The 16,546-nt window shown below is 40.6% G+C and overlaps 1 protein-coding gene across 2 annotated transcripts in view; it reads right to left on the bottom strand.

The window, feature by feature from the left end:
• MON2 (MON2 homolog, regulator of endosome-to-Golgi trafficking) overlaps positions 1-14,986 on the bottom strand; it is a 123,467-nt gene extending 108,481 nt beyond the window's left edge. For both annotated transcript variants that reach the window (XM_081082311.1, XM_081082310.1), the window contains exons 1-2: positions 14,482-14,986; positions 1,795-1,858 (exon numbers count right to left, since the gene is read on the bottom strand). In XM_081082311.1, the coding sequence (XP_080938437.1) occupies positions 1,795-1,858; positions 14,482-14,592 (175 nt within the window). In that variant the 5' untranslated portion in view covers positions 14,593-14,986. The remainder of the gene's footprint in view (positions 1-1,794; positions 1,859-14,481) is intronic.
• Positions 14,987-16,546: the final 1,560 nt, after the last annotated feature.

The following is a 16,546-nucleotide window of genomic DNA, read 5'->3' on the forward strand; positions in this document are numbered from 1 at the left end:
TTAAAATATCTTCCATCAACTACAGACCCAATGTAAACTTTTATTATTGGAGAATAATTAAGAACTTACCATAATATCAGCAATGACAGTAGCAAAAGTAAATATGTATAATGATATTCTAATATGATTGGTCTACCATGTCTCCAACTTAAAAATATCCAGATTATAATTTATCTTTAATCATTAATTTTCTCACAACATGCATCTCCTAAAATCCACTTGCCCACCCTCTGAATCCAACAATACATACCTTTGCCTTTTCCCTTCACTTCACCCCTTCTCAACATGCACACTGAGCATTATTCAATGCTGTGAATAATGTAAAACTATTTGATGTTTTGACAGAATGTTCAAAATCAGAGAAGAGGCTGTGAGAAACAGATGTAACTTAGGAGAGCTAACCCTAAGGGCAAATTTGCAGCAAAGCTGGCAAGCCTATGTGAAACCCACTCTCACTTCCCATTCTTAAACTGCCCCCAAAAGTCTTCATTTCATTTTGTAATACTCTGAAATTCCACCAATTAGAGCTGTATTTGGTATCCTTTTTTAAAAATGTAGAGATTTGGCCCTGACCGGTTTGGCTCAGTGGATAGAGCGTCGGCCTGTAGACTGAAGGGTCTCAGGTTCGATTCCAGTCAAGGGCATGTACCTTGGCTGCGGGCACATCCCCAGTAGGGGGTGTGCAGGAGGCAGCTGATCGATGTTTCTCTCTCATCGATGTTTCTAACTCTCTCTCCTGCTCCCTCCTCTCTGTAAAAAATCAATAAAATATATTTTTTTAAAAAGTAGAGATTTATGAGAGTTAGAGATTCTTACTAGTATTTAGACTTTGCATAAATTAACTTAATAGGACTGCTTTTCTCCTATAACTAGCTGAGACCAAAAGCATTATTGGAACTGGAAGGATCAGTGAAGTAAGCAATGATTAAGTAGAAACATGGGGGAGGGGTAGCTGGTATGGAAACCTCGTAACACCATGGCACTGCAGCAGAAAGAATGTGGTGGATCTGAATAACCCTGGGTTTGAATCTGTTTCCATCACTTATCATGTGATCATAGGCAAGTAACTTACTCTCTTTACATCTCAACTTGCTCTACTATAAAATAAAAATATTTCCCCATAAGACTGTCTTGTATAAGACAGAGTGGCACAAAAAGTTGACATGTAACAAATTTTCAAAAATACCAGTTTCCTTCCTTTCCATGTTCATTACTGATGTAAGAATAGTACGGCACCAAAGAAAAAGAAGTAGACTATATCAAAATGGTGCCATCCCAAAAACCTCTTGAAAGCTCTTCTTGAACACCAGGTTCAATCATGAGAATGTAAGAAAATACTTGTTTTCTTTCCTCCACCCCACTCCCATTCTTTCTTCATGACTATAATGCCTTAGTCGCAGGACTGAAAACTCATTTAGTATTACCAGGTTTATAATAACACTACATTATGACTTGTTTATATTAAAGATAAAATAGACTTTAGAAGGTGGACTGAGAGCCAATCTAACATTCAATTCAATACAACAAATAATAATTGGATAGGTAAGGTGTGTCTTAGGTTATTGACAAAAGGTAGAGGAGAATGAAAAGATGAGTAAGAAAAATCTTGCCTTTAAGGAGTTAATAATTTTATATATTTTACTTCAGAGGATTTTATAGCATTCATCTCTGAGAAACCCAGTTAGTTAATAAGTTAGGAACTTTGTGCTACAAAAACTGTTGTTGTTTTTTTAAGATTCTACTTCTATTAGTCAATTTTTCATTGATTACTGAATTTTTAATACAAAAAATTACCTGCCAAAATTTCGGTGTTTCGTGCAGCTATTGTTTTAACTTTTATTATTCCTGATTCAGCAGCCTGCAAGAATAAAAATAATTAGAACACAAGACTTACTTTCAACATGAATTATCTAGGGGGAAAAATCATATATGATAGATAAACTCTTGAGTACAGACTCAGTCACTATTATATTTTTATTTTTAAAACTTCGATAAAATGTAATAAAATATGATTAATTATTCACATGCAAGCTCTGCACTACAGCATGTTGCTTTCTCTGCCTTAAGGCACATCTGAAATACCCTAATTACTTACAAATTTCGATGTTCAGAAAATAAAAAATAATAAAAACAAAATTAGGTTTCTTTTCCCCATTTCACACTTCCCTCCCCACCATAAAAATAGCAAAACACTGCAATATCAAGTAAAACTGTTTTGAATTAGAAGAGAATGGATAACCAAGCACTTATTACTTTTAGGTTACATTTTTTTAAACACCCATTCAGTTTTCACAAAATGTCTAAAACACTACATCCTAAGTATGTTTAGTACTTGGAGATCAGGTGGCATTTTATGCAATGCCACAGAACTGTGATGTCCAATATGGCAGCCATTGATTAAATGCGACTATTAAGCACATTGTATGTGGCTAGCCTGAAATAAGCTGTGCTCTAAGTTTAAAACCCACTAGATTTTTGAAGACTTAGTGTGATAAAAAATGTAAACTATCCCTTAAATATTTATATTGAACGTTGAAGTGAAATTATTTTGAACACACTGGGTTAAATAATATATATTATTAAAATGAATGGTGTTTTTACTTTTTAAGTTCAATTTAAAATTATATCTATGGATTATACTTGTGGTCCACATTATATTTCTATTGGACAATGTTAACATAAATATTGATATACAGCTTCCATCATAGAAACTCAGGATATTTTAACTACCAAGAAACATGCCATGGGGGAAAAAGGAGGACCTATGTACTACTGTCAACAATAAAGATTAAAAGAAAAAATAAAATAAAAAGAAGCATGTCTATTTTCTACTTATTCTGGTCTCCACACCTCTAAAAATAATACACAAATACTTATATGTCCAAGTTTCCCTATTAATTTGCTTGCTACTTGCTCATCTATTTTGTTACCTTTTACTACTTGCTAAAGAACAAGTGGGACCATGCTCTAAATGTATAAAAATAATTATGGAAGAACACCATGTCTTATGGGTTCTTAGTTTGAGAACCAGTGAATTGATGCATAAAATAAATAACACATTGTTGACTACACTATGTGTAGACCTTTGCTATTTGTTGGCTTCCAACCATGTAAAACCCTTGCTTTTATTTGAAAAATTCACAACTTCACAAGTTTTGATGCAAGATAGAGGCTATGTTCCACTATTAAAAAAGGAAAATGCCAGATATGTGCTTGCTTTTCCACATGTCCTGGCAGTCCACAATTATCTCACTCACACACTATCATATGGGAACTAGTGGCACAGAAAAGCAAAGAGACAAGAGACAATTCTTTCTGACAATGGCCACAGTGGAGATGACATGTACTTTCCAAGAGCAGTGATGGCAGCAGAACCAGTGGTTGCATGAAGGGGCCAGTGCAACCAGGAGTGCAATCTGAGGCACCCAGTCACTGTTCAGCAGAGACAGCAGTAATGATCTCACTGGCATGTTGTGCTGTGACTCTAGCTGCTTAGCCTCTCTTTGTTCCTGTACTTTTTCTAAGGCTGGCTCCATCCAGCCTTCTACAAATGCTGTGAACTGCTCAATTTCATTTCTATTTATATCTGCCAGAGTCAGATTGCATTGCTCACAACTAAGAGCCCTAACGGTTACACTTAGGACTTAATAATTTTAAGAAGTAGAAATGTCCCAAATTAAAAGACCATCACTACTTGAAGAAAAATATAGTAAAAATAAAGGGACTATTTAAAATAAATAAAAATAAAGGGACTATTTCAGGAAAAGAGTATTGATTTTCTGATTATTTGGAGCTGTGCATATTAGAAGCTTAAAAAAATCCTGATGCCCATTCCTTAAATCAGAATGAATGCCAGTAAGATCCAGGCATAAGAAGTTTTAAAATCTTCAGGTGATTTCAACAGGCAGCAATATTTAGGAGGGTATTGCAATAACATAAGCAAGATACGTGGTGGATACGCGAGAGGTGACACTGATTGACATAGTAAAAAGTGGCCAAATTCTGGATATACTTTAAAGATGTACAAAACAGCAAATTTACTACTGTAAAAATTAAAGAACACTAAAATTATTATTCATACTTTGTTATACTCATACACCTCAACTCAAACTATCTTGGGTACATTTCTTATTGGGCCAACTGAAATTAATCTGTGGTCACTGAGATTTCTTCTACCATAATTTTCAAATATTCAACCTCTCCCCCTTCTCACTATGGCCCTATGTACCCTGCATATGCTTAAATTCAACATTTTATTCTGCTTCAGTCAAAAGAGCTTGATCAAAGTAATCCTATATAAGAGAGGAATATGCTAATTAGCCTGGATACGCTAATTAGCCACAACCGGTATGCAAATTGACCATCACTCCAACACACAAGATGGCTGCCCCCATGTGACCACAAGATGGCCACCACAAGATGGCCTGCAGGGGAGGCCAGTTGTGGGCAACCAGGCCTGCAGGGGAGGACAGTTAGGGGTGACTGGGCCAGAAGGGGAGGGCACTTGGGAGCAACCCTCAGTTGGGGGCAACCAGGCCTGCAGGGGAGGAAAGTTGGGGGCGACCAGGCCTGCAGGGCAGGGCAGCTGGGGGTGATCAGGCCAGCAGGGGAGGGCTGTTGGGGGAGATCGGGCTGGCAGGGGAGCAGTTAGGCGTCAATCAGACTGGCAGGGGAGTGGTTAGGTGGTAATCAGGCTGGCAGGCAGAAGCAGTTAGGGGCAATCAGGCAAGCAAGCAATTGGGAGCCAGCAGTTCAGGATTGTGAGAGGGATCCCAGATTGGAGAGGGTGCAGGCTAAGCTGAGGCGCACGCGCGCGCGCGCGCGCACACACACACACACACACACACAGTGCACGAATTTCATGCACCGGGCCTCTAGTCCATCATAAAAGCCAATGTAATTTTTCCTGGCTTTCTGAATTCTAGTCAGTATGACCTTTCCCAAATCCTGTTTCTAAAAATCAGTCCTGTAGCATGTGAGGTATCAGTAAACGATGTCAAATTTGCCATATACTATTTTAATTTCCTAAGACAAATAAGAGAGGACTCATGTATATATCATACATAAGTATAAATAAATCAACTTATAAATAAGTATACAATATGTTAAAAAATATTTTTACACATGATAAGGAAGAAGACAATGGAGTGTTGTCATTTTTTTAAGTAGTTCCAAAGAAGTGTTTTAAAATATATATAACTGATATTTTCATTCCTAAACTCAAGAAATCACCCAAGAACTATTTGCAGCCTTAGATATAATTAGACCTATTTCATGGCTCCTCATTTGAAACTGTAACATCTTATTCTCATAGGCACCCTGTGTTGCTGGGAAGTTTCACTATCAATGTTTATTGACAACACATATATCAGGGTCCCCCTAACCACTGCAGCCTTACTTCATACATAGACCTAGCCCACATCTTCAATAGTAACCTGCATAAATGGAAGTATTCAGACTCACATTTTCCTTCTATTTGTCAAGAATTATCTGTGTGAAGAAGAGTCTTTATCTTCTTGCTTTAAAAATATCCCCTACTCTGATCAGATACCTTGATACCTACATGGGAACTACACAATTGTAAACATAGTTATTTTTTCTGAATTGACCCATGGGGGGAAAAAAGTGCTAGATTGTGCAGACTTGGATAGATATGATATAAGTTAAGATGGACAATTTAATATCTCTATTCCTGAAGGCAATTTGTGAGTTGGGTAAGAGAGCCAAAAGTCTTCAATACACTGAATACACTGCAGCACTTAATACTTGTTACTTTTAAAATTAATCTCTCGACAAATATTTTTTTCTCTTTCTCAATAGCCTTTACTTACCAAAATAAACACCAGTCTGTGACTACAAAGCCTAGCAGTGATGGCGAACCTTTTGAGCTCGGCGTGTCAGCATTTTGAAAAACCCTAACTTAACTCTGGTGCCGTGTCAAATATAGAAATTTTTTGATATTTGCAACCATAGTAAAACAAAGACTTATATTTTTGATATTTATTTTATATATTTAAATGCCATTTAACAAAGAAAAATCAACCAAAAAAATGAGTTCACATGTCACCTCTGACACGCGTGTCATAGGTTCGCCATCATTGGCCTAGTGCATATAAAAGCAGAGACAGGAGAGAATGCTGATTCTTCTTCCAAGACCTCCTAGAATATCCCTTGACCTCACTTCTCAATAAAATCTTCCTGGGCAGTCTCTCAATTCCATGGTTTCAACTTTCTAAACTATGAAGACTCCTAAATTATATTCCTGCTCTTTACCTATATCCTAAACTATAGAACTTTTTAACCTAGATATTTAAAAGACACCTTAAATTCAAGACATTAAAAATAGATGTCTCTCTCTCTTTTTTTGAAAATATATTTTATTTATTTTTTACAGAGAGAAAGGAGAGGGATAGAGAGTTAGAAACATCGATGAGAGAAAAACATCGATCAGCTGCCTCCTGCACACCTCTTACTGGGGATGTGCCCACAACCCAGGTACATGCCCTTAACCGGAATCGAACCTGAGACCCTTCAGTCCACAGGCCAACACTCTATCCACTGAGCCAAACCGGTTAGGGCTAGATGTCTCTCTTAAAGCCCCTGCTCCAACTTCCACCTCAGCACCTGAAAAAAACTGTTTCTTCTTCCCATAAATTCTATCTTTCTGAGCAGCAACAGCATCCATCCTGATGTCACCGACCAGATATCTGGTGTTTCTCCCGCATCCCACAAATCTAACCAGTTACAAAGATTACGTAGTGAACATATCTTATATTCATTTTCTTCTCAGATTCCACTTCTAAACCTTCAACCTTCTCATTATCAACCTAAACTAAAAGACTTCTCTATTTACAGTCTTGTCCTCCATCTATCCACTGTCTCAATTCAATGGTTCCCAACACCCACCCCTACTAGTGAATCTCAAAATTGAGTAGTATAAGGACATCTTTTAAAAATAAAAATTCTCATGGACCTACCAAGTCACTGACAAATTTAAGTTAGTATAAATAAAATTTTTTAAAATAAACTCATTTTTATAGCTATTAAATTACAAAGCCAACAAGCCCACAAATTAAATACGAACCCAAAATAACACTAATTTAATGTGGAAAATAATGTTTTACTGAAATTAAACCACTGCTAAAAGCATGAGGATACCTGTAAATTTATGGTTCAAGTTCTTCTGATTTTGGTACTCTTTTTTTTTTTTAAATATATATTTTATTGATTTTTTACAGAGAGGAAGGGAAAGAGATAGTCAGAAACATCGATGAGAGAGAAACATCGATCAGCTGCCTCCTGTGCATCTCCTACTGGGGATGTGCCCGCAACCCAGGTACATGCCCTTGACCGGAATCGAACTTGGGACCCTTCAGTCCGCAGGCCGACGCTCTATCCACTGAGCCAAACTGGTTTTGGCTGATTTTGGTACTCTTACAGAACCATAAGCAGTGACAGAAACCACTTCTTCCATCACTTTTTTTAGTGGCAACTTTTTAATAGTGGGCTCTCTATAGTTTGTACCTGTAACATTTTATCCCATTCATTTCATTATATAACTCCTTCTCCATTCCAGCTGCAAGCCCCATGAGGATAAAAAACAAATGTCATTCATCTCTCACTATTACTAATGCCTATCACAGTGCCTACCATATGGTAGCTATATAATTGTTTCTAAACAAACAAATGAAAATTTCTAAATAGAGGGAGAGACTTTAGTGCCCACTAATTGAAAAATCCAGAGAAAATCTGATCCAGAGATTCGCAATGCCATCAGAGCTACAGTTTCACTTCTCTGTCATTCTCTTGGTTCTCTGCTCTTCCTGGGTAGGTTCATCCTCAGGCTGCTTCCAATCTTGACAATAAAAATATTTGTAGCCACCATTTTATTCTACACCTCACCATTTTATATGACACTAGCAGCCCGGTGCACGAATTTCGTGCACTCGGGGGCAGGGGGTGTCCCTCAGCCCGGCCTGCGCCCTCTCGCAGTCTGGGAGCCCTCGGGGGGTGTCCGACTGATGGCTTAGGCCTGCACCCCACGGGGAGCGGGCCTAAGCCAGCAGTCGGACATCCTTAGCTGCACTTGCCAGCTGGGAGTCCAGCTTCTGGCTGAGTGGTGCTCCCTCTGTAGGAGCACCTGACCACCAGGGGGCAGCTCCTGGTTGAGCATCTGCCTCCTGGTGGTCAGTGCACATCATAGCGACCGGTCATTCCACCGTTCAATTTGCATATTAGCCTTTTATTATATAGGACTATAGGGTCTCTTGCTTTAGCTCTTGGGAAGAAAAAAGAAACTCTCCTTTTCCAAAAGCACTCACTGGCACTATGTGACCTGGGCAGAAATGAAGATAAGAAATGAAGGACAAAAATGAAGGGTTTAAACTAGATCAAACTAACTGAGGGACCCTGGAGCAAAAAATTAGATTAACTTAAATCCAAATGGGTTGAAAGTTAAGAAAGAGTATAGCCTACCATGGAAGGTAATAAGAGGGAATGAAGGCTATGAAGGGACTTAACAAATGTCCACTACTAGAACTATGTACAAACTTACGTAGATATAAAAATTAACTGCTACTTCCCTTGGCCTGGCCTGCGGGATCGGGCTGAAACTGGCTCTCTGACATACTCTGAGGGGTCCCGGATTGCGAGAGGGCACAGGCCAGGCCGAGGGACCCCACCGGTGCACGATCATAGCTGGGGAGGGACGCAGGAAGGTGGCCAGCCGGGGAGGGACCACAGAAGGGCTCCAGGGTGTGTCCGGCCTATCTTGCCCATCATGATTGGCTGGACCCCAGCAGCAAGCTAACCTACCAGTCAACTGCCTGTCTCCTGGTGGTCAGTGCACATCATAGCGAGCAGCTAAGTGGCCTTAGCATATCATTAGCATATTACACTTTGACTAGTTGAACGGATAACCGGACGACTGGACATTTAGCATATTAAGCTTTTATTATATAGGGTAGAACACAATTGGTTTTAACATGAGCAAATTTCTCTGACCAAAGTCAACAAAAAAAGCCATAGTGCATTACAAAATACTAAGCCAAAATAGCTCCCAATTACCATATTTTTCCATGTATAAGACACCCCCATGTATAAGACACCCCACACTTTTCCAACCCAAAATTAAGAAATCAATATTTTAAACATTTTGCTGACTTTCCTCTTAAGGCCTTCTTTTTTGGCATAAGGTGTTGTTCTTCCTGTTTTCTCCACTGTCTGATCATACTTAGTGGGGAGAGGTCCAAATTGTCTCTGCAGCTCTATTTCCATGCTCTTTTGCATAGCTGATTACATTCAGTGTGAATTTTGCAAAGTAAGACAATCGCTTACCGGTATTTATCTTTTTATTTTTTGACAACTTTATGGGCTCAGAACACTCAAGTCTCTGTTGCACCTGCACACTCTCCGCCTCCAATTACAGGATCAACTGATGTCAATAACATTAAGGCTCATAACTGGAGAAAGCCTGTTTGACAAGGTATGGGCAGCTATGCACTCTCACAACTCCCTCCTTGGCTGACTTCCGTGTATAAGATGCCCCTCGATTTTCAGTCTAACGATTTTAGAAAAAAAATAGCATCTTACATATGGAAAAATATGGTAAGCACTATATGTAATATAGTGTAAACACTATCTAGCCCTCACTTGAAACCTGTATGGTTTTGTTAACCAATGCCTCCCCAATAAACTCAATTAAAAAAAAATGTTTCTAAGTGTGGTTGAAATTATTCATAGCCCTTTCTGTTTTGGAGTGTCATATTTGCTCTATCTGATGTACTGCACTTAAACAGAAATGGCTCTCTCTTTGCTTTGGAATTACGTTTTAAATTGAATGGGTAGTTATTCAAACGGTACTGTTATATATGAAAACACTGACTTTTAAGAGACTGATGTGGGGTGGGAGGAGGATCACTCTGTCTTGCCTCCTGGATTTCACATTAAGGAGCCCTAATTATCTATGTAATAGTGAACCACTTTGCTTTCTAGCCCCTATAACATAATATTTAAAAGAAGAAAAGAAAAAAGAGGAACAATAAATTAAATGGACTTGACAGTCCAAATGCCACTGGACAGTTTTCACAGGTCTCTACAAAAGAGAGTGGTGATAAAATCTGTGTCTCAAACCTTCCTCTCTTGCTGGCAACAAGGGGGAATTTTGCAGCTTATAGACAGCCATTTTTTGAAGATGTAAATACTGCTTCACGGATTTCAGTAGTTACTTTCAAAATACACAAGGGATTTTATTCCCTTTATGAGTCAGTAACCCATAAGGAAAAAAAAAAAAAAAAAGCTGTTAAGATGTTAATTACCAACATTACCAATACCAGCAGAGAGAAACTGAAAGCAAGTATTCTGGAAGTTGTTAAGTGAATTACGGTGAATGGACTATGATGAAAGATAATGCGTTCATTGAAATAACAATAAGAAAGACTTGTACATATAGAAAATGTTTAGCCCTAACCGGTTTGGCTCAGTGGATTGAGCACTGGTCTGCAGGCTGAAGGGTCCCAGGTTTGATTCCCGTCAAGGGCATATACCTTGGTTGCGGGCACATCTCCAGTAGGGGGAGTGCAGGAGGCAGCTGATCGATGTTTCTCTCTCATCAATGTTTCTAACTCTTTACCCCTCTCCCGTCCTCGCTTAAAAAATCAATAAAATATATTTAAAAAAGAAAAGAAAATGTTTATGCTAAAGTATCAAGTGAGAGAAAAATTACCAATGTATGAACACAGTGATAGCAGGTCTATCAGTATAACTGTATGGATGGATGCCAACTGCAAGAGGCGGCAAAAATGAAGTTGTGAAGATATCAACTGGATTAAAGCAGGACCCATGAGAAGACCATCTTGGAATACACCTCATGGGAACAGATCAGAGAGTCTTTTTGAACTGATAGCCTGGGAGCAAGCAGGACATCAAAAGTTGGCTTAAAATGAACCAATAACTCGTAACTGGAACCACATAATTTGACTATGAGACTTTTTTTCCCCTTTGCTCAACATAATTTCAACCTGAAGAGGCAGCATGGGGGAACAGAAATTGGGCAAGGAGTCTGGGTTGAATCTCTGGGTTTAAACTCTGGTTTAATCCCTGCTCTGTCATTTATAAACTGAGCGAACTTCGTCAGAGGTAAAATGGGTTTATCTTGGGATTTGAACAGTTCAATAACTAATGCTTTTCTCTTCCTCCAATAAGAATCTGAATAAAATTAAAACCTAGGTGGGCCCTAGCCGGCTTGGCTCAGTGGATGGAGCGTCAGTCTGCGGACTGAAGGGTCCCAGGTTCGATTCCGGCCAAGGGCACATGCCTAAGTTGCGGGCTTGTTCCCCAGTAGGGGGTGTGCAGGAGGCAGCCGGTCAATGATTCTCTCTCATCATTGATGTTTCTATCTCTCTCTCCTTCTCCCTTCCTCTCTGAAATCAATAAAGAAATATATTTTTTAAAAAAAATAAAACCTACGTGGGGAAAAAACAACATTATCCAACCCTCATTCTTCACTGTCATAAGGTCCTGAAAATGAGATCTCCCTACCAGAAGAGCAAACTGACTTGGGCCTCAGTACCCAAAGAGTTGGCTAAGGGGAGAATCCTGTTATGGTAAGTTTGCAACTTTTATCAGGCCTGAATGGGCAAGAGGAAAAAAAGACCAGCCAAGGAAGACTATTTGTACTTTATTATTTATACCCTTACCAAATCCACTTCAATAAAAAAGAAAAAAAATCCACTAAAAAACATAATTCTGACCACCTCAACTCAAATGACCTTCATTCCCTTTGCTCTTCTACCACCCACTCCCTGAACCTCATCATCCTCTACCGTAACAATACTTGGTATTCTAAAATCCAGTGTCCCACTATTGTCCCAATCCCTATCCTCCTAACTCTCTCACTCCCCAAATCCTTTGCTCTTTGATTAAATTGCTACCACTATACCCTTAACCTATCCATCTTCTTCCAATCAATCAAAGTTGTATTGAATTTCCTTCTTTGGGAATACAATCTAGATCTTATGATCTATCATCATTCAACCATTCTCCCTGCCAAGACATATTCCAATGAATTTCTCCTCCACTTTGCCAATGTGATCCAAAGCTCCTCTCAAACTTCCTACCCGTCACTTCTTTCGTCACTAATTAATCACAGCAACAAGCTTGTTTCCCAATCTTACCAATAAAGTAGAGGTCATAGGTCAAACTGTCCACAACTTCCTCTCTCTACTATGCCCCCTCATACAAATTTATCAGATTTGAACCCATGTTTTCCTTTTCCCTTCCTCTGGCAGAAGAGAATGTTCTATCTCAGACTGAAAGCTAGTTCATACACTTATGGCCCTAAAACTCCAGCTATCTCAGGGACCTTGCTCTAGCAAGTATTCCCTTTCTCTCCCAAATCCTTAACCTTAGTCTGCCCAGATGCCTCTTTCCCTTTAATGCTTTTGTTTCCCAAAGTTCCTTCTTTACTCTTAATGCTCTCACTTACACACTCTTCCTGGCCCATGTTATCTACTCTTATGGCTTCTACTATCATGTATAAACTGATACTCCTAAATCTGAAATTCCAGGCCTCCTTCTTAAGTACCAAACCATCATTTTCAAATACCTACTGGTCAGTTCCACATGAATGCCACACATAAATCTTAAATTTAATTAATATATTCGTGACTACTCATTTTCCACCAAAACATTTCCTCCTATATTCCTTCTTTTAGTTACTCAGTCTGTTTCCCAAGCTAGAAATCTGAGAGGCATCATAGATTTCCCTCTCTACATAAGCAAAGGTCACTATGCCCTGGTAATTATATCTGTTAAATCTCTTTTTAATCCATACTCTCTCATGTACCCATGTTTACCACAATGCAAGCAACTTCCTGTCTACCTCCACTGTTACCTCAGTGCAAGCAATCATCACTTTTTAAAATCTGCTCTCTGCCTCATTCTCAATCCTCTCTAATTCTTCCCACTAATACTGTTACAGTAATGTTACTAAATGAATTTGATCATACACTCCCTCTATTTTAATAGCTTTAAAAGTTTTAATGGCTCCCATGAAATTTATTTTACATGGAACACAAACATTTTCTGTTTCCTCTTCCCAGAATGACCCCCACCATCACCACCACCTTCTTCTGCTGACTACCTTTTCATCATATAAAGAAGCATTCAACTCAAGAATTACAAACTCTATGCCCTAGCTGGTTTGACTCAGTGAATAGAACATCAACATGAGAACTGAAGGGTCCCGAGTTCGATACTGTGGTTTAGGGCACATGCCCAGGTTACGGGCTTCATCCCCAGTAGGGGGCGTGCAGGAGGCAGCCAACCAATGATTCTCATCATTGATGTTTTAATCTCTCCCTCTCCCTTCCTCTCTGAAATCAATAAAAATATGTTAAAAAAAAAAAAGAATTACAAACTTTGATCACATTTCCATGTCCAGTTAGATCCCCTCATCTGTGTCTACAGAGTGGTGCCTGCAAATAGGAAATGACTAAAAAGGTTTTAGTCATTAAATACATAAACAAAGTTTCAGAGGTTACTGCCTCTGAAGGTCACTAAATATCAATTACATGGTAGTAATTTTATAAAGCTTTAAATGTTTTAAACAAAAAATTTTTTTCATACAAATATTCCAAATCAATAAAGATATATTTAAAAAACAACAAAATAAAATAATTGCTTTGACAAAAATAGCACTGAAATATCTATTCCAGAAATGACGAAATAAATTAAGCAGCGTTTTAAAAAGGTGTAAGAGAAAATAAATGGCACCTTAAGAGAAAGAGCCAATAATGAATAAATGTTAAAAATTTCAATTAAGTATTTAGAGAATTTAATTTGCATAGACGTATTTAATTATATGAGCCTCTTTAATAATACCCTTTTCTGCTCTGACAACTTTCCCATCGTAATCTAATAAATGCACCCTTTAGCCCTATCTTACATCTGAAGTAAAACAGAAGTTCAGAGAGGTTAGGCTGTATTCTTAGCACAAACTTCCCACTTTCGTCTTGCTCATAACAAGGTTGAACATGGTTACTGTGTGTCGTCAATACACGTCCTCAGTTAGGCGGATCTGGGCAACTTCATAATACTTCACGGGTTGACACAGAGTTCGGCTGCATGACAACATGACAAGAAAAGCTACTTGCAACGGAGTGACCTATGCTATAAAGGTGAGGAGCACGGATTTCACCACACGATGAATGCGAGCTTTTAGAAGCAACAAACAAAATTTTTTTTCAGCTCTGGCTTGGCTTTTCCGAGCGTGGAAAAGGCCAGAAACGGCGAGGCCAGAAAGGGCTGGCTCGGCTCACACCGCGAACTTCATTCCTCGCTCGCGAGCACGGGGGCGCAGAGGAAATCAGAGCGCCGCAGACCTCTCCCCGGGAAACGATCAGACGCGTTAGTGGAACCGGACGGGGCAAGGCCAAGGGAAAACTGGACCGGGTCTGAGACGACGGCGCCGCCGAGGCTTACCTCCTTGACAGGTGGGAATTTCTTCTTGCACTCCAGGGACAGGGCCCTCAGGTCGCCCTGCATGTTCTCCAGCAGCTTCTTGACCGCTTCGGGGCTGTTGGTGCTGGACATGATCCACCAAGTTCCGAGCCAATTTCCGAGCGGCGCAAACGAACTCCGGCACTGTCAGCTCCCGGGGGCGACAGGCAACTGCCCCCAGCCACCTCCGGCCCCCCCGCAGCCCGCCTCTGGGGCTCCGCGGGGACTCCACGGGGCCTGGACTGCCCACCGGAGCGAGCCCGAGTGCCTCCGGCAGCCTCCTCGCAACTCCCCCGGCTCCTCTCCGCGTTGCCCCTGCAGTCGCCCTCCCCGCTAGGCCCCGTCGGCTCCGGCCGAGGAGCCCACTAAGCGGGCAGGTCCCTCCCGCTGCCGCGGGGCCCAGACACACCGGTCGTCACAAGCCTCAGCGGCGGCTCCCCGAACCCCACAGATTCGCCGACGCCATTACCAAGTGGCCCACAATTCCGAGCGCGGCGGGGACACGTCAGCGGCACTTCCGGGCACCGTGGCCACCGCCCCCGCCGTAGCCAACCCGGGCGGGGAGCAGCGGGCAGGGCGTGGCCGGGGGCGTGGTCAGGGGCGTGGCCACGCTAAGGGCCGACTTGGTTCCGGGCCGGGGCTCCAGCATCCGAGTAGGTTTAGCGCTCCCCTTGCCTCACCTACATTTGCTACCTTTTCGGTTACAAGAGTCTGAACGGAGCACCAGCGATTCCATGGCGTATCTTTTTGCGTATTGCGTTGTAAACAAGTTTGCTTCCTTTTGGATTCATCTTCATTTGTCTTCATTTCTGCTCTCTCGAATCTCTGGGCTAGTGTCCCCAAATCAACGCCTACCTCCTTTCAGTTTTCTACCCCCTTGAGCACCTAAATTGCAGTTCCTCCATAGGGGTGCACTTACTGTGAAGTAGCCACTACTTCCGCCATTTGTAAAATGACAGATAAAACTGCCAGACCCTCCGCCGGCTTTCCATTGCAACCCAAGTAAAAGCCAAAATCCCTGGGTTCACCGACCTGGCGCTACACGACCTCCCCTCCCTTTCACCTCATGTCCATCTCCCCTATAAAATGAAAGTTTCAGGAGCGCTGGAATGCCCTCTCCCCCTCCGTTTTGTTCCCTGCTGTATTTCGAGTGCCTAGGACAGTGCTTGGCACAAAGCAGATGATCCATAAATAGTTGTTGAATGAATGAGTATCCTTCTAAAAGCAGAGTTCTGACGCTCAGATAAGGAACCGATGTAAAAGCCTTCATTAGGTCTGCAGTGCCAAATACACGTGAGGCAAAATAAAGATAAAAACCAGCTGAGCTTCTCCGAAGATTCAGGTCAGCATGCTTTTGCCCCAGACACTTTACAGCTACTGAGGAGGAAGCAGAGAGAGGTAGAGTGAAAACCTGAACCAAGGTAGAGGTAGGAGATGAAGAAATAGACACCTTCAGACAACTGAAGGTTTACAGAACTATGATATTGTCAGTGGTTGACTGTAAAATAAAGACTTGTACCACAATTACTTTGTAAACTAAATAATTTCTTCTTTTATTCTGAGAAGCAAACAAGGATGCATGAAGGTGGCAGATGAGGATGAGTAAGATGAGGTACTGTTCTAACTTCTAGAACTATAATTTGGATCATTTATGGGTATTACACAACTTTTGGGAACTTTGACAGCTCCTATGGTATAAGGTTTATGTATTAAAAGCTGTGAACTTAACAAACAAAAATAAGCGTAAGTGAAATATGTGGCAGATATTATTCTTTTTTTTATTATTGTTTACAGTTTTACATATGTCTCCTTTTCCTCAATTGATTCCACCCCCCCCCCACGCCCACCCCCCACCCCCGCCGCCCCGCAAACATTATTCTTAAGGTCCCAAGGAGCTTTTAAAAATGATCTTCTAATAATTGGCCCAGTATTCTAGGATCAAGTTCCTGCCCTAATTTTCCTTTTGAAATTTAGTGGGGTTTTTTAAAAATATATTTGTATTGATCTCAGAGAGGAAGGGAGACAGAGAGAGAGATAGAAACATCAA

The sequence above is a fragment of the Myotis nattereri genome, assembly GCF_964212035.1.
Source record: "Myotis nattereri genome assembly, chromosome: 2".
Taxonomy (NCBI): Eukaryota; Metazoa; Chordata; class Mammalia; order Chiroptera; family Vespertilionidae; genus Myotis; species Myotis nattereri.